The following is a 23635-nucleotide window of genomic DNA, read 5'->3' on the forward strand; positions in this document are numbered from 1 at the left end:
TTAGTGCCTTCACATATGTCCCGAATTTTTCATTGATGACCTTCATAATTCTGGGATTCACATTTAGGTCCTTAATCCATGTTGAGTTGGTTTTTGTATATGGCGTGAGGTGAAGGTCTTGTTTCAGACTTTTGCATATCATTTTCCAATTCTGCCAGCCATTTACTTTTAATTCCATTTTTGTATAAACTTTCTGAAGCCGCCTCATATTTGAGTTTCTGAATGGAAAAAGGATCCAGAATTGCTATTTAATTTTACCAGTTTTAATTTCTACTGTGAACTCCTTTTTTAGAAGACCTTTTTCTATCTTGTTGAAATGGGAATTAAAAAAAATAAAAATAAGTAATTGTTATTCTTTTCTGTTTTGTGGATATTTGATATATTGGTTATCACCTGCAGAAAAACTAGTTCTATTCGTGTTTAATGTAATCTATTACTGTATTCTGCATGAAGATGTAACAAGTCTCATTTTCCAACAAAAATCCAGCAATATTTAGATCATTGGTTCTCAATGTTGGCTTTACTTTGGGATCATAGATGGAGGTATGGGGAGGGGATAAACTTTGAAAATAGCTGATATTTGGTTGCCACCTCAAAGATTCCAGTACAGTTTTTCTGGCCATAGCGATTATGAGTATAGAGATTTTAAAGATTCCTGGGTGAGTCTAATCTTCAGCCAAAGCGGAAAACCAGTAGTTTATATAAATGAACTCTTGATTTTAAGTTTATCATAGGGAGGCAGTGTCAATATTTAGTCAAATAGTTTTGTAATTAGGTTGAAAATATAAAATATATACCAAGGTACTTTAAAAAAAAAAAAAAGCATATATTAAAACCAAATGATAATTTTCGCTCTACTTTTTATTGGTTTTGTTAGCATAATGCAATTTTGTCAAAGAAATGCGGGTTTGATGGTCAAGTAGACACATGGATTTAGTTGTAAAACCTGGAAATGCTCTCCCTTATAATTATCTCCATATTTGGCATCCATTCAAATCCATAACAGGGACAGAGATTCTTTTATTTATTCTATATCTATCCTATGTATTAAATGAAAAGAATGTTAATTTTAAAAGGGATGATGATCCTGAATTGCAACCTTGTAGAAACCACAATGTCATACGATTTAAGAAGCTAGCCCAATCTAGATTTCTGGTTTGATTCAAGGCTGTTTCCACTCCTATCATGCTGCAGTCTTTGTTTGTATCTACAGGCATGAGGAAAAACAGACGTAAAAGAAAAATTAAACTTTTGGAGCTGTACACAAAATAGTAGAATTATTCAGAAGAGTAAGCTACAATGCAGATTCAGAGTCAAACTACATTGTTATGTGTCAGATAAGATTATCTTATTTGATGAATATCCTATTGTACAGCCCTCCAGCCGATTGATAAAATCCACTCAGAAGTGTTTTTTAGGACTCAGCTGAGAGAAAAGTAAATTACACTTCAAGAGTCAACAGTTATTCAGATTGCAAACATTTGATATATTTTCCATAGCTATCAAAAACAATAGGTAACTATAATTCCTCAGAAACAGATAAGAATGCAAGAAACTTTGGAAGCAGGATCCAATTTCCTTGAGAAAAGTGGATATAGGTTCTTTCACACAGAGGTCAGCTGCATATTTGTAGCTTTTTATTAGCATTTCTAAGTCATAGCAAAGTGATACTGTGTGGCTGCTGGGATCCTATTGCTCAGATGTGAACTTTATTTCTACATAGTGATATACAGACCAATCTGCAATGAGGAATTCAAGAAAATGTATTCTGTCTCTCAGTTCCTATAGTAATAACACCATTAAGTTTTATCTAAACTAATGAAAGCTTCCTTTATGTGAAGAAATCTCTGAAAAAAGGAGAAACAGCCTTCCTCAAGATATTGTCATGATACAAGCATTTTTAAATTAAAATATCATTTGGCAAGTATTTATTTATCAGTGTTTTTTAATCTAAAAGTGAAATTCCATTGTAGAGGTTATTGAAATCTTGGGGAGATGATTAACTTTTTACCAAGGTTCCGAATCTCAGCTTTCTTTTCAAACAACCTTATTCCTCAGCTCCACGATTCCTCTCAGTGACAAAGCAGCAAACAGAAGGCACTGCTATATTGGATTATGTCTGATGGACCATGTAAACATTTAAATGTCTTTTCTCTTCTCAAAAACATTTGGGTCAGAATATGTTTGTTTGTTTACCATTAAATTAAATCATGCATAAAGTACAAAGATGAGTGGGGGTTTGGGTGTTGGGAATCGGCTTATTAAATACTAGATGAGTCCTTGGAGATATTGGAAAGAATGCCGGACTGGGCGTTTGTTTGATTTAGAGTCCCACGTTTACTGTAACAAGAGAACTCACTTGAGGTAAGGGACATGGCATCTCAGAAACCCATCATCTGAGAGACAGGATAAGAATTCAAGTCTCAGAGTCTTTGTAAGGAAGAAAGCAATTTGTAGGCAGTAAATCCTGGTGTGTGGCACTGTGGAATAAAACACTGGGCTGCAAATTTGGTTTGAACCACAAGGTTGGTGGTTCAAACTCACCAGCTGCTCCCTGGAAACCCTATGCAGGGTTGCTATGAGTTGGAACTGACTTGATGACACTTAACAACAACAACAAGTCTTACTGTGGCACTGGAGGATCAGCATGGAACTGCTTACCATAAGGTTAGTAGTTGAAACCCACCAGCCACTCCTTAGAAACCCTATATATGAGTCAGAACTATCTCAACAGCACTTCGCAATAACTTAACAACAAATGCATACAAAAGTTATTTATGCTTTCCATGAGTAAACACCTTCCACCTATAGCCACACCTATTTCCATGAGTAAACACCTTCCAACTATAGCCACACAATGGAATGTGTTAGGTTAATAAGTGGGGCTTCCAACTTCAAAATAGTCCTATATGTCTGTTTAGTTTTGATAAGCAACATCTGTTCTATAGTGTTTTTCTTCTGGCCTTAAGACAAATACAGATTGTACTTTTAGCATCCATTTGAGCAGATTGTTGATGTTGTTGTTAAGCGTCTTTGAGTTAGTCCCGACTCATAGCAACCCTGTATAGGGTTTCCAAGAAGTGGCTGATGGGTTTGAACACCCAACCTTGCAGTTCAAATCAACCTTGCTTTCAAGGGTTTTTCCTCTTGCGCCACACCGAGACTCCATTTAAGCAGATACAGGCTGAAAATAACTTACCACAAGAAACAGAAGTAGCTGACAATAAAATTAGCAAGATTTCCTCAATTGTGTGATCCTTGCCACTGAAAGATCTGCCTCTAGCAGTTAGACAAATCCCTTTTTTATTAATTCTTTCCATTTATAGCACACGAACGTCCAATTCAGTCACCCAGAATCTTAAAATCATGATTCATCAATGCTTCCTTCAAGAACTGACTTCTTTTTGAGTAATAGATCATTCTCTTATCCCCAAGAATTTGTTAAATTAGCCTCCTATTTTCTCCTAAGGGGTGGCCTTTTAAAAAAAAAAAATGTTTTATTTTGAATTATGTGATAGTTTACTTGGGAGAACATTAGCTTTATATTCATCCTATTGTATATCGTTTCATTGCCATGGTTACAATCCCCTCTTTGCATCATCAACCAACCAGAGGGTATACCCTGCAAGCCTGCCCCCTCCCCGACAACCCCAGTTGTCAGCACACAGCCCCTCTCTTTCCGGGTCTAAAATCCCCAGTCGCTCTATCTCCCCATTTCATCATCTCTGCCTCCATCTCTGCCTGCTTCTCTGGGTAGGGTCCTGCTCTCGGCTCTTCTCCTCGGGTAGCCTTTTGAGTGATCAGATTTTCGCATAACAACATGCAAATTCTGATCTCAATAAATTAGGAATTTTTCGTTTGGTTACAATTACAGAGGTGAAAATTGACAGTGATAATTTTCCTACTCTCCACAGGTCTTCAGGATTGTTGAGCACAGGACTCGTTCAGCTTTAGATTCTTAACTTGAGTGGTTTTCAGCTTGAGATCTTGATGAGAAGTGCATTCAGTAATGGACTAATGTGACCCGTGATTTTCTCTGGTTGTTTTCCTTCACAGCAACGCCCCTGAGCTCCCTTAAGCCTGCTTGTGTGGACACTGCTCCAGTGGTTGCATCTCCCTATCAAAGAAGAGATTCAGACAGATACTGTGGGCTCTGTGCAGCCTGGTTTAATAATCCTCTGATGGCCCAGCAACATTATGATGGCAAGAAACACAAAAAGAATGCGGCAAGGGTCGCTTTATTAGAACAACTTGGGACAACCCTGGACATGGGGGAACTAAGAGGTAAGAGCAATTGTTCTACTTTCTGCCAACAAATTGAGCTTTCAGAGAAACTATTGTGTCTCAGTCATGTTTGCAGAAATTGGGATAATTCATCTTAGTACTTTAAATTATTAAGGAAAAAGTTAGGCTTACCCAAAGGGAGAGAAGAAGAAATGAGCAAAAAATGTGTTTTTTCTTAATTTTTGTAAACTTTTCTTTCAAAGTGTTTGCTATTTTAATGCTTTATTGACTAAAATTTAGATCAAAGTCACCTACCCTTAAACAAAGTTTTGTTTTGTTTTGCTTCCACACTGTTTTATCTTTAAACACCCCTAATGAATGCTTTTGTAGACCGGCATTAGGAGAGAAGAGGCTAAAAACCAAAGGAATGTTTGTGTTTTTATAAATTGAGTTAAAATAAATGATGGAATGACTCTGTTTTATGAGTTAGAGTAAATTCAAGGCACTTTAATATCTAAGAGTTGAGGTAAGGTGGCACTGTTTTCAGCGCTCCCCTCTGAACTCTTCAACCCTTAGTGACACACAGGTATTTTCTCAATTGATGGAGCCATCAGTTTCAAAGTTCACATGAGGTCTCAGAAATCACATAATAAGGATGAGTCCTGTGGTTTCCTAGGAAGCTGTAGACCAACTTCTGGAACGTCGGATAGTTTTTTATCAACAGCAATTTAAACATTTATGGATTTTAAACATTTTTATCATCTTAATGCTAGGAACACAGAATTAGGACAAAATCACATATTATGTTTTTCTAATAAAAGGCACTTTCTTTGCAAAATAATGTTTTGAAGGATGATATTGATAGAATACCTCAAATATGGTATGGACTGGATAGATTTTATTGATTGTTCAAGGAACTATCATTCATAGTTACGGCTTAAGCTATAAATAGAAATTCACAGTTTAATTTTGAGAAAGCAACTTGAGTTTAAATTGGATTCTGTGCATGCAGCCAACAATTCTTACTACCCTCACCTAGCATTGAACTTCTAAGTGTGATAATTATAACCAGGAAATAACCTTAAACACTTCTAGATCAAGTAAGTGGTACTGAAAATTGTGCTATTTGAGCTGAGAGAAGAGAGAGATCACTTCTGATTATGTTGGTCAAGAAGGTTTCACGGTAGAGAGGGGTTTGAACTGGAATTAGGAATGTGGATAGCATGGTAGCAGGTGGAGAAAGGAATGAGAGGAACTACATAGACTACTATGTGAGCAGAATGATGCATGCTTAAGGAATGAGACAGGAAAATAAAGCCAAAGAGAGCTAATAAATGTGTTGAAGTAGAGGAATCCTATAATTCAGCATAGATTCAAAATTGGAGGTCTGATTAATACATCTACATAGCTTGAGTAGAGATTGATTTTTAAAAGTATGCGATTAAAAGAGCAACAACAGACAAGAACAAACATTAAAAACATTGCTATACACGTTTCCTAACTGTCGAAAGATAACATGAGGTTCAGGAAATACTATGATGAACAATCTCATCACAGAAGTTTTTGATTCCTTATTACTATTGCTTTTGTTGGATGATTTATTATACTATGAGTTGGAATTGACTCAAGGACAGTGGGTGGATTTCCTTAAGTTCTCAGTTTTGTTGCTATTTGTTACCCTATGAATCAGTTCTGACTCACAGCGACCTCATATCATAGTGTAGAACTGTCCCATTGGGTTTTCATGGCTATAATCTTTACAGAAGTAGATAACCAGTTCTTTTCTTACTCAGAACTGCTGGGGCAGAAGGTTTGAACTGCCAAACTTTCAGACGACAGCAGAACATTTAACCACTGTAACACCAGTGCTCCTTATTCTCAGTTTTTGTCTTGTTAAAAGATGAGTCTCTCCACAGCTGAAGGCCTACCCTCAACTTGCTGTTATTGGCAGATAACAAGCTGGCTCAGTGACTTCTTCACCACAGGGCGCTAAAGGAGAAAAAGAGGGCTTTATTTATTGTTTGTACCAGATATTATGACTTGAAGAAGAATTATTCCTGAAGCACATTCTTCTTGTCTGCTTTGAATTATCAGTGCTGCATCTTTTATGTACAACCACGTCTTAATGACTTGGGCATATGAATTCTGTAACATTTGAGCAGCTTCTCTTTTAGACAGAAGACAAAAAGGCTACTCTTTGACTTGAGAGCTCAATGTGACTATGACTCAGTCACACATGAAATTTGATTAGCATTGAACATAGTGTCCTTGAAGCATCCTTTTTACACACCTCAGGTGGCATCCTGGTATATATTTATTCAAGATTTAAAGATTACAAAAGCTTAAGGAATAAAGCAACCATGGTAACCCAGCACTTTCATACACACACAGACACCTATTTCTTGAATGCTTCTAATCCACGATCAATTAATTAATAAAGGCAAACATACTAATCATTAATCACAAGCATATCTGTAATGATAATAAAAAAGTATATATCTGGAACTTCCAATAAGATGACGTACCAGGTAGATGCACTACACAGACCCTTGACAACAAACATATGAGTACCAAATAAAACAGACACAGATGAAAATTCTGGAACCCTGAACTTCAGAAAGAAGGTTCGAGAAGTGAATTGAGTACTTGTTGGGAGGAGAAGATGAACAGGAATGGTGAGAGAGGGAAGCTAACTGGTGATTGGCCGGCCAGCCATGACGTTGTTACCATCTTGTGAACAGCTTTGGCAACAGAAGGTGCCCTGGCAGAGCAGATTCACATAGGTGATGACAAAGGAGTGATTCTTTCTTTTCCGCCCATGCTGCCCTGAAGACCAATGCTGTGGCCAGTTCCCACCTTCATGCATCCCCAGTGCAGACCCTGCTCTTCAGGAGTTTGGAGCCACTTGGTTGAGAACCATGCCATTGTGAGGTGGGGCCGGTTGTATCACGTCACTTTGGTACCTGGAATCAAGTGGACTTGGCTCCAGAACTATACAACCTGAAGAGCCACTAGACCAACTGTTAACGAGTCACCCTGCTCCCAGCTGCCCTGTGTTCCTAACAGACATTGAATCTACCTCCATCAAGGGTTTTTAAAAAATACTTCTGTTAAAGAAAGGCACAACTAGGAGGGAAAAAGAATAAAGACTAGACAGACGATTTTCTAGCAAAAGTCCAGGTATTGCAAAACACAGGTTGGGCAGGAAATGAAACTTAGTAAAAAACTTATTTTTTAGTGAATAGTTGGAATTACTCCTATGCCCCTTTGAGCTCCCAAAGTCTGACAGATGTAGAAGCCCACGAGCCACAAGCCCTACCCCTAGCACACAGGGCAGGCACAATGACCATTTATTTGTCAGGCAGTTAACCTCAGTGTGGTGCTTCAGAACCAGACCTGTGTCTTGCAGCAGGGTCTTGGACATGGTACACATGCATGAGAAATGAGCACCCAACCAGAGGAATGAAGAGCCAGGAAGTTGCATCTGAAACCACAAGATGCTGTCAACAATTCCTGCTTAGACTACCATTGCATGTTCCCAATATTTGTTGTTGTTAAGTGCCACTGAGTTGGTTCTGACTCATAGCGACCCTGTATAGAGTTTCTGAGGAGTGACTGGTAAGCTTGAACCACCAAACTTTGGTTCAAACCGAACTTGCAGTCCAGCATATTAACCCTCAGCACCATACCAGTACTCCTCCCTGGTCTTTAGCCCGCTAAAATCCCCCAAAGCTGTGAGCTCAGGAAGCTACTGCTATCTGTGGTATGTCTCCCTGCTGTCTGTGATATGTCTTCCTTAATAAACCCTTGCCATTTCACTTCATGACTTTCTAGTCTTTTGTAGCCCACCCTGGTAACATTTCTAGATTGAGTTTCCTCACTTCTTTACCCACCTGTTTTTGTTTGTTTGTTTGCCCATCTAGAGAGTTTTATTCAGGGTGAGGAAGAGCAGGGTGACCTTTGCCCGAGAGAGAAGGCAGAAGGCAGAAAGAGAGAGAGTCAACAGGAAGGGAGTGGTCTTATATAGGTTCACATTAGGAGATCACATGTCATTGCTGGGGTGATTTAGCTCTGGCTTATCAAAAGCCATGTTGCCCTTTAAACTACATGCCTTGTAGCTTAGGGTGGGAAAACAGAAACCTAAGATTACAAAATGGAGTTGAAGGGAGGGGAAAGGGAAGAACCCAGAAGGTACAGCCTAAAATGGTGGGCCTGATTGTGACTGGGTGATTATTGTAACATTTCCCCCTCTTTGGTTAAATAAGAAAAATGAATGGCCGTCTCTATGATCCATGCCCATGTGATGGTCATTTTTCCGTAGCTACTTCCTGCTGGCATTGGGGTGGCGAGATTGTCTTTGGTCTTTGAGTTTGGACCACGGTTGGCAACAGCTTTGTCGTTGTTGGCGGTGTTGTTGGTAACCATTGGGCTCTTCAATGGGATACCAAGAAGCGATGGAACCGGGTTAGCAGCTAGAATGGGCTTGGTCCCACAGTCTTAGGTCTTCGGCTTGTAACAACTGAGTAGAAGCTTTCTGGGAAATTTAGGTAGATATGCGGCTAACCTGCAATTGAACAAAATGAAGAACACAAGGTGCAACTTCCAGTAAAGTGAGGATAACCAATATTGGGGTTAGGAAGCAGGGAATTTAATAGAGGATTATGGAACCAACTAGCAAACCCTCCATTACCCCGTGGCTCTCATTCCCTATGTCATTACTCAAGGCTCTCTTGAAGTTGGCGAATCTGATTGGTGACTACTCCAGATTGGTTGACAAAGAAAAAACAATTTTCCTGGAGGACAACACAAAGCCCCCTTTTTTCAGCAAAGAGGAGGTCCAGGCCTCACCTATTTTGCAGGACTACCTGAGAGAGGGAATTAATTTGCTGGTGAAGTGTGAGGATAACTGTGGAGAGCTGATTTATATCTCATTCATGTTATTAGACTAGCCACTTTGATTGGATGATTGAATGGGAAATGCCTGCAGTTCTGGTAGCTATACCTGCCCCAATTTTACCCACCCTTTGGATCTTGTTTTAATACTCTCTTCTTTTCTCTTTTCTCCCTGTTCTTTTTAAAGGGTTTTTGTTTTTCATTTCTTCCTTTTATTTCTTCTCTTTTTTCTCTGTTGTATAGCGCCACTTTCCTATCTCTCTTCTCTTTTTATGTTCTTGTGTTTATTTTATTTCTTCCTTTTATTTCCTCTTATCTTTTTTTCTATAGCTCCATTTCCCTGTCCCCATTTTGTGCTTGTAGTTATTATGTTCTTTTTTCTGTTGCTGCCTATTTTGATTCATTTTTTGTCTTTATTATTTTCTCTTTGCATTGTTGTTTCCTTGTTTGTTCTGTTTTGTTTTCACATGTGTGTGTGTGTGTGTGTGCATGTGAGAGACTTTCTCTTTCCCACCCAACAGAAGATCACTATTGTCCCATACAGCCCAGCCACAACTCTACCCTCCAAAGCTCTACCCATGGTGTAAGAGCCAATACCAACTCCTATACCACCTAATCAACAATAGACAGCAGCCAACATCAGCCAAAACCACCGTAAACTGAGGTACACAGCAAAGGAGAACAGTGTACATACTTCCAATCTCTAACGACACCCTCATGAGACAGCTGGTGAAAGTCTAACAACACATCAACATACAATAATCAATTAAAAGCAAATGCAACAACCGTACAATGCCCCAGAGACAACAGACGAATTTAGCTCACAGAAGAAACAAGAGAGAATGGCTGTGACAAATGACCAAGATGCAGAGCCAGAAATAGTTTCTGAGGAAGAAAAGGTAATAGAAATAACTGAAAAAGAATTCAAAAGAATGATATTTAAGTACCGTCAAAGTATTGACATAAAGAATGAGGAAAGCAAAGAAAACACAGGGGGAAAAAAACTTTAGAAGAATTCATGAAAACAATACAAGAACAGAAAAAATAAGTGAAAAAATTATGAAACAATACAAAAAGCCACAATTATAAATATAGAAGATTAATACTAAGATTTCAGAAATGGACAGTATATTGAAAGGGCAGTGGTGTAAATTTGAAGCAATGAAATCCTGAATTAGTGAACTAGAAGATAAATCTCTCAATAGTAGTTATGCTAGAAAAACAATCGGGAAAAAGAATGAGAAAATCCAAAGAAAGTGAGAAACCATAAAAAGGAACAACTTATGGATGATCTGAATTCCAGACCATGAAGAAACAATAAAAAAGAGTTTCCTTAACATCATGAAAGACAAGAAGATAAGCATACAGGATGGTGAATGAACCCCACACAGGATAGATCCCAAAAGAAAATCGCCTAGATATATCATAATCAAACTTTCCAAAGTCAAAGACAAGGAAACAGTTTTGAGAGCAGGAAAAACAAAAAGTTACCTCAAAAGAGAACCTATATGACTAAGTTCTGATTTCTCTGTAGGAATTACACAGGAAAGAAGGCAATGGGATGACATTTACAAAACTCTGAAAGAAAAAAAAAATTGTAAACCAAGAATCATATATCCAGAAAAGCATTCCCTCAGAACGTTTCCTGATAAACACAAACTAAAGGAATTTGTAATGACCAGACCCACTCTACAAAAAGGCTAACGGGTGTTCTTTGGACTGAGAACTAACAAAAGCAGACAACAATCTGAGATTGCCAGACAACACTACCCAGAACTTGATCAAGATATAAAAGTATTTTAAGTGACACAAAGCTATTGTTGTTTTTAAGTGTTGTCAAGTTGGCTCTGACTCATAGTGACCCTATATAGGGTTTCCAAGGAGTGGCTAGTAGATTTTAACTGCCTACCTTGTGTATTAAGGAGCTCTGGTAGTGTAGTGGTTGTGAATCAGGCTGCCAACCTCAGGGTCAGCAGTTTGAAACTACCAGCTGTCCCGTGGGAGAAAAATGAGGCTTTCTGTTCCCATAAAGATTTACAGCCTCGGAAACCCTATACAGGGTTGCTATGAGTTGGAACCTACTCCACAGCACATAACCACCACCACCACTACCTTATGATTAGCAGTTCAGTGTTTATCCTATAGTGGCACACACATCAAAATAATAAAGGGGGAAATCAGAAACATTTAGTGAACATTAAAACAGCAGAAATGAAAATGAAAAGAAACCCCACAAACAAATGAAGTCACTAAAAAAAAAGAAAAAAAAAAAAAAAACTACAGCAAAATTTCAAGAATCAATTCACACACTGCATGCAAATGGATTAAATGCACCAGTCAAGACACAGAGCAGAATGAATAAGAAGACAAGATTCTTCAATATACTGTGTATAAGTATACTCATATAAGTCAGTATAATTGTCCATCAACAGAAGAATGGTTTAACAAGCTTCGGTACATCCGCACAATGGAATATTACTGAACATTGAAGAATACCGATGAATCTGCATAATACCTTACAACATGAGTGAATCTGGAGGACATTATGTTGAGTGAAATGAGTCAATCACAAAAGGACAAATACTGAATTTGGCCAATTTTGTAAAATGTTAATGAAAGATTTTCTTAATAAAAGTAGCAATCTATAATGGTTACAGGGGTGAGGGGGAAAGGACAAAATGATACTAAGCAAATGGACCTTGAATCTGGTATGGTGGTGCCATAGAAAGCTCAGCCTTTTTTTTTTTTTTTAGTACTTTTCACTTTTTCTTTAAACACTTTGTTTTCTTAATTATGGTTTCCCTTATTTCCTGTCTTTCTCCCTAGTTTCCCTAAAGACTGTTAGCAACTTGAAAGCAAGAGATGTTAAGTCTGTTCTGTTGATTGATATGTAGGAAACACCCAGAAAAGTAACTGACACATAATGATACTCAGTAATTAATGAAAAAATCAATAAAGAAATCAAACAAAAAGAAAAATAAACCCTACCATCCTACATCCTTTATATTATTGCAATCATTCTGATTTCTGAAAAGATTCTGGTTGAATAAGTGTTAAAGGATCTTCTTTATGGTCTTTTTAAAAAAATTATTATTTGTTTAATGATGCATGAAAATAAGAGAGTGTTAAGTTCATTGTGCTTTGACAAGGCACGCATGTGTGTAACCTATACTCCTATCAGCAGTCATAAATTTCCCCCACAGGAAAATCTTTAAGTACCTATTCCTAACCTCCATTTTTCATCCAAATCTCCATTTTTCTGTTCTGTTTTTGTTTGTTTGTTTTAAATTTCATAATAGACTAATTTTGCCTAGCATATCACATAAGTGGAATCATAACACGTGTATTTTTTGTTTAATAGCTTCTTTTGCTCAGCATATTATTTTTAGCAATGCGTCCATCTGTTTCATAATAAAAGCAAAGTAATTCCGTATGTGTGTGTTTTTAAATGATTCTTATTACTGAATCCTAGTGTGCCACTGTGGATAAGCATTGGACTGCTAGCCTCAAGATCTGCAGTTCAAACCTACCAGCCACTCCTTGGATACCATATATGAAGTCACTATGAGTTTGAACCAACCACAGCATTTTACATTAACAGCATGACACTACTGAGTAGCATTGCACTGTGTAGTAACTAAGTGACATGCTGTGAACTCCCAACAACAGTTGGTAGTTCAACTATACCTGGTCACTCCCCTGGTGAAAAACCTGGCTATCTGCTGTTCCTGTAAAGATTACTGTCTAGAAAACACTATAGGACAGTTCTACTTAGTGGCTTGGGCTCACTATGAGTTGAAAGTGACTTAGTGGTACCTAACAATAGTATTCAACTATACAGAAATCCCTCAATTTGATTATCCAAATTACTCTTTATGAAGTTTGGATTATTAAGGTGCCCAGACAGAGAAGTGAACTCAGAAGGTTATGGCAACATTTTGGAGATTTCAAAGGATTATCCTTGATAGAATTTCTATAAGTACACATGACAAGCACAGGGACTTATTAAAAAGAAGTTTCATGAAAATGAAAAAAATGTTTTGGTGAAAAAAGTTCAAGAATACTGTTGCGGAATTTGTTTCCACCACGTAAGTGCATTTGCTCATTCTTTAAGGGTAGTAAGGGAGGTCTTACAAGAATTCACTTGAGAAACTTTACCCCATCTACCCTACAGCCTGCAGATCTGAACTTTTAGACTTGCACCTTCAGATTTTTTTTCGTTTCCTAAATTCAAAGAACATTTAAAAGGAACCAAGATGTCAATACTGAGATTTTTATATAATGACTTACACACACACACACACACACACACACACACACACACACATATATATATATATAGTTGTTGTTAAGTGCCATCAAGTTGGTTCCAACCCATAGTGACCCTTTATAGGGTTTCTGAGAAGTGAGCTACTGGTGGGTTTGAACCACCAACATTGCAGTTCAAACTATCCTTGGAGTCCAACACACTATCCTATAGTGCGACACCAGGACACCATCATATTTGAGAGACAGATGTAATCTATGATTAAATTGTTCATTTTTTAAAACTTCCTTTCTATCTTTGTCTGTTTCCCAGAATCATAGATATTCCTGTTTTCTTCTAGCAGTTTCATAATTTTAGCTTTTGCATTTAGAGATATGACTTATCTCAAAGTAATTTTGATGTAGGGTGTGATTCCTGATGTGGTGCTGTAAGGTAAACACTGTAATGCTAACCACAAGGTAAGTGGTTCAAATCAGCCAGCCGCTCCTCAGAAACCCTATACAGGGTTGTTATGAGTTGAAACTGCCTTGACAGCCTTTAACAGCAACTTAACAGTGAGGCAAGAGTTGAAATTAGTTTTGTTTTTATACATTTGCCCAGTTGTTACAGAAAATGTGTTGTAAGTATTTTCTTTTTGTCATTGGTTCCTGTTGTAGGCTGAATCATATCTCATAAATTATGTGTTAGTTTTGCTGGGCCATGATTCTCAGTGGTTTGGCAGCTATGTAATGACATAATTAAGTAGTTATCTAATTACATAATCATCCTCATTATGTGATACTATGTGCGCAGCAAATCAGTTATAAGGGGATTAGTGTCGGAGACAGCACTCTTACTCAGGTTTTAGCCCTGATCTGATGTAAGAGGCATTCCCTAGGGTGTTGCCTGTATCATCTTCTATGTTACAAGAGATAAACAGAGAAATAGGTGAGCAGAGAAGGGGGACCGAAGTATCACCAAGAAGAAGAGCTGGGAGCAGAGTGTATCCTTTGGAGTTGTGGTCCCTGTGCTGAGAACTTCCTATACCCAGGGAAGATTGATGACAAGACACATGGAGATCTCAAAGAAATGCCAATTTCATGAATGCTGAAAGCAGACAAGACCTTTCCCCATAACTGACAGAGAAAGTAAGGCTTCCCCTTGAGGTGATGCCCTGAATTTGGATTTCTAGCCTCCTGACTTCTACTCTGCTTGGGTGAATGGTACAAAGCTCCTAGGTTTCAAGGAGTCAGAACTTCATCAGCCTGGTTCTAGAGTGTGGTGCTGTCATTTATGATTGCAGAAGGATGGGGTTGGAACCACTGCCCAAAGCTGAGGGGTAAGGCTCCCATATCCATGGCAGAAGATCCAGGTATACCAGGGTCAAGGGGCTCAGGTCACCTCTTAGTAGGAGTAGGAGATCCCAGTCCTGATGTGATACAAGGGAAATTTCCCTGGAGCATGGCCTCCATCAACTTTTATCTTAAAAGAGATAAAATGAGAGATAACTAAGTAGAGAAAGTGAGACCTCAGTACCACTAAGAAAGAAGAGCTAGAAAGAGTGCATAGTCTTTGGTGCTAATATCCCTGTGCAGTGTACCTCATAGATTCCGGGGAAAAGAGATGCAAAGATACAAGAAGTGTTCCAAGGAATTTCAAGTCCGCATACATTAAAAGTACTCAAGACTTTCCCCCAGAGCTGACATAGAGAGGAAATCTTTCTCTAGAGTTGCACCCCCTGAATTTGGACTTCTATCCTTTTAAACTGTGAGAGTATGTATTTGTTTGATACAGCCATCCACTTGTGATATTTCTGTTAAAGAAGCAGTAGATAACTAAGAAAGTACCTTTATTGAAAGTTGACTGGTCCTCTTAATGTGAATCCACTTCTATATCCCTATTCCATTGATTTATTTGTCTGTCTTTTCCCAATGTCATACTGTATTGAGTGTTGTAGCTTTTAAGATGGCTTGGAATCAGTTGATGCAAGCTTCCCTGATTTATTCATCTTTCTTGATTTACTATTCTAAATACCTTCAGTTTCTATATAAGTTTTAGAATTAACATATATATCACTATGTAGAAAGCTGGTTGGAACATTAAACCATAATTGAGTCTCATTTATAAATTAATTTGGGGAGAATTGATTCCTTCACAAATTATGATCCAAATCATGAACATCATATATCCCTCTTTATTGTGTTTCTTTCAATTCTATCAGCAAAATTACGTAGTTTTCTCTCTGAAGGTTTTATACATAATTTGTTATCTTTATCCAAGTGTTCTGTGTTATTTATTTAACATTATTATAAATTATATATAGATTTGGAAATTTCATTTTCTATGAGTTTGTTATTGATATATAGAAAACACAACTGATTTTTTCCACTGACCTTGATTCCTATGAACTACATTTAATTTTCTACCTTTTCCTTTAAAAAAGAAAAATGCACACGTTGGAAACCACATAGAACAATGTTAGCATATCTGCCCTCTTTAGTTTCAAATGGCAAATCAAATTAATATTTACAACAAAGTAAAATAACTATTTTTGTGGAATGAAAAAAACATTGTAAATTGGATTGGCCTAAATAATTATTAAGATGCTTGATACCAGATTACTTACTGAATCAATTTAGTACTATTTGTTTCAGAAATCAGAGTATACCTGTCTCTACTTCTAAGTTTTAATTTAATAAGGAACATCTTTCACCGTTTTCAGAAGATGTAGTAGAATGTAGACAGTGAAGGAATAATGAAATTATAAAACCCAATAGTATTCAGAAGAAATTGATGTTACCTAGCTACCACTACCAACTCCTATGAAAGGAATCATGTGAATAGATTTTGAAAAAAGTGAAAGAAAAATGTGGAACAAAACTCAAAATTAGATAAAAGGCCAGACTTACTGGATAGAAACTGGTGGAAATCCCACTCTCACGGCCCTTAGTCACCCTTCAGGTCTGGAATTGCACTCATCCCTGTGACTCAACTTCCAGTCTAGCACTTTGCTCTTCAACACTGTAAAGAGCTCTTTTGCAGCAGATGTGCCTAATGCAATAAATCATTTGATTTCTTGACTGCTGTTCCTATGAGCATTGTTTGTGGATCCCAAACAAGGAGAAGTCTTTGAAAACATCAACCTTTTCTCCATTTATGGTGATGTTTTTCATTGGTCCAGTTGTGAGTATTTGCTTTCTTTACATTGAGATGTAATCTACAGTGAAGGCTGTATTCTTTAATCTTCCTAAGCAAGTGCTTCAAGTCCTCTTTGTTTTTATCAAGCAAGTTTGTGGCATAAGTATTGGCAAGTTGTTAGTCTTCCTCCAGTCCTGATGCATGTTCTCGGATGACTTGCTCTTAGTAGGACTAGGAGATCCCAGTCCTGATGTGATACAAGGGAAATTTCCCTGGAGCAGTTTCTCGGATGACTTGCTCAGCATACAGATTGACTACATATAGTTAAAGGATACAACCCTGACACACCTTTCCTGATTTTGAACCAATCAGTATCCCCTTGTGCAGCGCCTCTTGGTGTATACATAGGTTCTGCTTGAGCACAATTGAATATTTTGGAATTGCCACTCTTTACAAAGTTATTAATAGTTTGTTATGATTCACACAGTTGAATATCTGTGTGTAGTCAATTAAATAAAAGTACATATGTTTTATTTTTTTAATTTAAACTTTTTATTGTGATTTGAGTGAAGGTTTACAGAACAGATCATCAGTTTTATATTCACCAAATCATATACATTGCTTCATTACAGGATTGCAACCCCTTCATGTACCAAGAGTTAACAGCATTTACCTCTACTCACTTTAACCACTGTATTCCTCCCCGTGTCTCCTGCCATGCCTGTCTTTCATCTGCCAACCTCCCTTTGGTTATACATAAACATCTATATCATATTCTTTCAGCAAAGATCCATCTGATGTCAGCAAGATGGAGTTTCTTTATCAAACATCTTCTTCTGAATCTGGATTGAATTTATAGGAGTTCCCTGTTGATTTACAATTGCAATTATTTTGAATTATCTTCAGAAAAAGTTTACTTGTGTGATATTAGTGATATCTTTTGATAATTTCTGCATTATTTTTGGTTACCTTTCTTTAGAATGGGCACAAAGATGATTCTCTTCCTGCCAGTTGACCAGTTAGATGTCTTTCAAATTTCTTGGCATAGTCTAGTGAATTGAGTTTTACAGAAATGGACACTTTCAAAGTACATTGTTGTTGTTCTTAAGTGCCTTCGACTTGGTTCCAACTCATAGCGATTTAAACACAATACAGTGAAACATTACCTGGTACTGTGCCATCCATAAAATAGTTTTTGTGTGTGTGTGTTTGTGTGTGTTTCTTTTAATGTTTTATTGTGAATTATGTGATAGTTTGCATGGGAGAACATTAGTTTTACATTCATCCTATTGTATATTGTTTCTTTACCATGATTACAATCCTCTCGATGGATCACCATCCAACCAAAGGGTATACCCTGCAAGCCTGTCTCTCCACCCCACGCCGCTGCAAGCCTGCCCCTCCCCCCCCCCCCCCCCCCGGGTCATCAGCAAACAGAACCTCTCCCTCTCTGGGTCTAAAGTCCCCAGCCACTGCATCTCTCCACATCGTCGTCTCTGCCTCCATCTCTAGTGTCACTGCTTCTGTGGGTAGGGTCAGGCTCTCCTCCTCCCTTCTCCCAGGGACCTCTGCTCCTAGACTGCAAAGTCAATCACTCCCCTCCTTTTGCAACAAAATGTCTACCTTTACATTTCCAACCCTCACAATCAGTCCGGATAACAATTATTCACTATTGTATCACAAGAGACCTATTCGCATCTCCTTTCATCAGCACCGCCTAGATAGATTGGATACTACTCAGTGGAGATTCTACCTTCCTGCGCACCCTCTGGATCTAGGCTCCCTCTTGAAAGCTTGTAAGCCAGTCACTTCTTGCCTTTATAGCCTCCCCTCACCCCCATTTTGGGTAGCTAATGTCCAAGTTATGCATCTCTGCCTAATCTGTGCATGGAGGGGGTGGGAATGATCCTCACTGTAAAGTTTTTTTCCCTCTTTTGAGCTACTTTATACATAGGTATAGGTCAAGTTCATCAAATTGTATCAGATTACTCTTTTTTTCCTCTTCTTTTTTTATCTAGTAGAGCTCTGATTTTCCAGTCATTGAAGCGAGGTCTAGTGGGTCCTGAAAATAGTTTTTATGCTTCATCCCATTGCTGCTGCTACTGTCTAATCCATCTCACTGGGAGACTTTCTCTTTTTAACTGACCTTCCACTTTGGCAAGCATGATGTCATTCTCCAGGGACTAGTCCCTCCTAATAATATGTCCAAAGTATGAGACACAAAGTCTCACTACTCTGGCATTTAAGAACTATTCTGGTTGTACTTCTTTCAACATAGATTTGTCTGTTTGCCTAGTAGTCCATGATTCTTTTAATAATTTTCTCCAACACCATAACTCAAATGCATCAATTCTTCTATGATCTGTCTTCCTTATTTGTTGTCCAACTTGCACATGCATATGAAACTATTAAAAACATTATGGCTTATAACTGATTGGAATACCTAAAATGGGTGCTAGAACTTGCCCAGGGAAAGAGGCCTCTTGCAGAGCCTTTGTAGGGTATAAGACCTTAAGTGGAATCCTGTTCCCTATCCAGAATCTTCTGAGACAGGAAATTCCCATTTGAAAAGACAAGCAGCTAGAAGAACAGAAGATACTTCTTGAAAGAAAGACCAGCAGGGAAAAACAAAAACAAAAACAGCAGTCTGATTGGCTACTACAAGAACAACCAGGTTGTTCACCAGGGAGCCATCAAGGCAAGCAATCAAGTCCCTTCAGGACAAACCCCTTCCCAAGACTGAAACTCAAAGGGAATACAGGAGCAGACATGTAAGCTTACTGGCAACCACATTGGTCTATTAGTGAGAGGAAGTAGAGGAAAAACAACAATGAAGAGGTGGACTGAGTCTGACCAAGTTACATAGACCCCCATTGACCTGGAGTATGGTGAGAGCTGGGGACTCCTGAGCCCATGGACAAAGACATAGCCATGGAGGTCTAGAGCTGAGAGTGAAGCATCCAGCTGAAATGAAGTGAAGGGATATGCATGAGGGTGCCCAAACTTACAGATAGTGCCCACTGGACCTAGCTTCAATGGCTGGATGTTCAGAACCTGACTTGAGGAAGGAAAAGATGAGAATTTTTTTTTGTTTTAAAGAAAACTAATATAAATTGCTACAATCTGATGAACTTGGCCCGAATTTATGGATGTAGTAGCTTAAAATACCAACCAAAAGGGAACGAATCTTTACAGCAAGAGTCATTCCTATCCCCTCTATACACAAGGTTGATAGGGACGGGCAACGTAGACATTGGCTACCTAAAATGGGGAGGGAGGGCGCAAAAAATGACTGGTTTACAAATTTTCAAGAGGAAGTTTAGATTCAGAGTGTGCAGGCGAAAGTAGAATTCCCACTGAGTGGTTTTCATCCTATTTAGACTGGTCTCGTCAAAAGAAATGGGGACAAGACTCTCATGATTCAATAGTGAATAATTGTTATCATGACTAATTGCGATTGTTGCAAAAAGGGGTGAGTGATCGATCTTACCATCCTGTAGTGGAGGACCCTGGAAGGGGAGAGGGAGCAGAGTGTGGGACCCTACCAAGGGAAGCAGCAATGCCAAAGATGGAGGCAGGATGATGACATGGAGAGATGGAGCAGCTGAGTACTCTAGACTCATGGAGGGAGAGGGGCTGTGTGCTGGTGGCCAAGGGGCAGGCTTGCAGGGTATTCCCTTTGGCTGTTTGAATGATTGTATATTCCTGAGTGTTTTGGTGCACAACCAAAAAAAAAAAACCAAAACAAAACAGAGGGAATAGAAGCAAATACTGTTGAATGGTGAAGCATGCAAGAGATTGTAATCAATGCAATGAAATGAATATGATAGAATGAGTGTAAAACTGATATTCTCCCATGTAAACTATCACTCAAGTCACAATAAAAACTTAAAACAAAACATAAAAACATGGCTTGTGTCAGACACACCTTAGTCCTCAAACTAAAATCTTTGCTCTCGAATCTTTTAAAGAGGTCTTGTGCATCAGATTTGCCTAATTCGAAGCATCATCTGATTTCTTGACTGCTGCTTCCATTATTGTTGATAGTAAATTCAAGCAAAATGAAGTCTTGAACAGCGTCAATCTTTTCTCCATTTATCATGATATTACTTATTGATCCAGCGCTGAGTATTCTTTTTTCTATACATTAAGATGCAGCCCACAGCAGTAAGTATTTTAAGTCCTCTTAGCTTTCAGCAAGCAAGGGTGTATCATCTGCATATTGCAGTTTGTTAATGAGTCTTCTTCCAATTCTTATGTCACATTCTTCTTCATATAATTTAGTTTCTCAGATAATGTACTAAGCATACAGATTAGGTATGGTGAAACAATGTAGCACACCTTTCCTGATTTTAAACTACTCATTGTCCCTTGATTCTGTTTGAAAAATGGCCTCTTGATATACGTGCAGATTCCTTATAAGCACAATTAAGTGATTGGAATACCCATTCCTCATAATGTTATCCATAGCTTGCCATGACCCTCATAGTCAAAAGCCGTTGCATAATCAATAAAGCACAGGTAATCATCTTTCTGGTATTCTCTGCTTTCTGCCAAAATCCTTCTGGCTTCAGCAATGATACCTCCTAATTCTACATCCTCTGCTGAATCTGGCTTGAACCTCTGGCAGTTCTCTGTCAATGTACCGTTGCAGGCATTCTTGAATTATCTTTTGCAAAATTTTACTTGCATTTAATATTAATGACCTTTCCCAATGACATCTGCATTCCTTTGGATCACCTTTCCTTAAAATGGGCACAAATATGGATCTCTCCCAATCAGTTGGCCAGATAGCTGTCTTCCAAATTTCTTGTCATAGATGAGTAAGTGTCTCTAGTGTTGCATCAGTTTGTCAAATTATTTCAATTTCTACTCCAACAATTCCTGGAGCCTTGGTCTCTGCCAGTGTCTTCAGTGCAGCTTGGACTTCTTCCCTCAGTACCATTAGCTCTTGATCATATGTTACCTCTTGAAATATTTTAAAATCAACCATTTCTTTTTGGTACAGTGACTCTTGCATTCTTTTCATGTTATTTTGTGTGTGTGATGCATTTTACATCATTCAAATTACATGAGCATACATTTAATATGATAATCTTACCCACCCCACCCCACCCCAATTCTTGACTCTATTTTCTCTGGGCTCCAGGGAAATATCTCAAAGTGTTTTTTCTTCCACTGGTGTTCCAGATTGTCCAGTCCCAGAGTTTCCCTCACAGGTAATTTCTAAAGTTGTGTTTCACTGTATTGATATGACTAAGCTATCCGTAGGCAAAGAAGTGGGCAAAGGCCAAAGCCAGATTAAATGGAATCAAATATAAGGAACAACCCATTCTCACCTAAAAGCTAACTGCAGGAATGATAATAAAATGTAAAAGTCTCTCACTCCAGTGTTCTGTTTATTTTGAGGTGAGTCTGCTGTTTCTGACTCACATACTATTTTTGTGATATGAAGTCGTGTGTATCCCCTTTAAATTAATCCTTATCCTGCTGGTATAGGCAGCAGTTGAACTAGCCAGAAAGTTATAAATCAGTGGCTTCTCCAGAGCTTTTTTTTTTTTTTTTTTTTTTTTCTTTTTTCTTTTTTCTTTATAGAACTTTGCCTCTCAAATGCAGGAGCCCCTGAAGAGTAGGAGTCAAAATCTGGTTTGGGGGCTCATAGAAAGGGCAAAATAGGTCTTTAGTAAAGTAGCCATATATCCCTATTTGGTTAAGACTGTGCTAGCTTCTCTTTATGTAGGTCAATCAATGCCTGTTAATTAGTTTTTGTGTCCCTTTTTATTCTTAAATGTGAGCTTGTTTGGCTAAGAAAATATATGGTACCCTTGGCCTTTATCCCTGGAATCTCTGTTTGGTACCAATAGTTAATGAGCTCAGCTACTAAACAAATAGTTGGAGGTTCAAACCTACCTAAACATGCCTTGGAAAATCTACTTTAGAAGAAAAAAAAAAAAACCACCTGTTGAAAACTCAACAGAGCAGAGTTCTACTCTAGTATACATGGTGTTGCCACGACTGTGAATATACTCAATAACAACTAATGGTGCTAGTAGTCATCAGTCTGCTTACTGTTTAAACCAAAAGTTCATACTTATTCATATAACACATCAAAATGGCAAAATATTTGCCTAATAGAAATATTTACCATCCCTTATCTTTCAGATAAATAAAGTTGTCAGTTACTCAAAAACATGGAAAATCCTATATTTTCGATTCAAAATGTTTCACACTCTTATGCATGGAGTCAATTTGTATGGGATGAAACAAGAAGACTAGGTTTTTATTCCCATGTAACTGAGCATGGGAAAGTCATCAAGACAAAAAAAGGCTGCTCTTTCCTCCAAGGCTTCCCAGTAACATGGTTCAAGTGAGAAGTGGGATCTAGAAATAATTGTGAATTTTAGGTGAACTGCAAAAGTTATTGGAAAACAAGAGCTGACAGAAAAGAGGGAAAGTAAAATCCTGTGGGCTGACCCAAGAGCAGGTTCTTCTAGGAAACTATATTACTTTCATGGAGCTGTACAGTGCCAAGGAGTTCTGTGGTAGCTGGATTAGGGTTGGAAATGATCTGAACTTTGTGACAGATGAAACACGGTTCCAACGTGACCAGCAAAAGACTGAGGACAGAGGAGATCTGTCCTGGGCAGCTGTTGTATAAACCCAGGACTGACTAGGGAATAAACTGAGAGGGATGGTGTAGGAGGTCTGAGGAGGGGAGAAGAAATTTTTGATTGCATAGTTGATGAATAATTTACTGGATTTGACTGAATCTAGTCTTCTAAAATATGACTAGCTGATGTATTGGTTTGTTTGGTTTTTCAGTCATTAACAGAAATGCGAACTCATTAGAAAAAACAAAACTCTGCTATATAAATGAAAATTTTTAATACATAATAGTTTGTGAATCCAAATGGGACTGGGTGTAGATAGTATCTCATATATTTGGATTTTAAATTCAAATACTTTTGCATAGAGAGTCTGAATAATTCTGAAACTAGGACACTTTTTAATTTTTTTTCCGGCTTTCTCTTTCTCTCTCTAGAGATTTCACTTAGATTATGTTGTGGGTTGCTTATATACGGTTACTTGGATTGTGTTTTCTTGTGTTTCAGGGTGAAAAAACTGCCTTAGCAT

General features: G+C 38.0%; 1 protein-coding gene across 1 annotated transcript in view; it reads left to right on the forward strand.

Annotated features, from left to right (window-relative positions):
* Positions 1-23635, forward strand: part of LOC102829796 (zinc finger matrin-type protein 4-like) — a 482488-nt gene that overhangs the window by 340481 nt on the left and 118372 nt on the right. Inside the window, exon 4 of the mRNA XM_006859987.1 lies at positions 4057-4284. Within this exon, the coding sequence (XP_006860049.1) occupies positions 4057-4284 (228 nt within the window). The remainder of the gene's footprint in view (positions 1-4056; positions 4285-23635) is intronic.

This window comes from Chrysochloris asiatica, unplaced genomic scaffold, assembly GCF_000296735.1.
Source record: "Chrysochloris asiatica unplaced genomic scaffold, ChrAsi1.0 scaffold00035, whole genome shotgun sequence".
NCBI lineage: Eukaryota > Metazoa > Chordata > Mammalia > Afrosoricida > Chrysochloridae > Chrysochloris > Chrysochloris asiatica.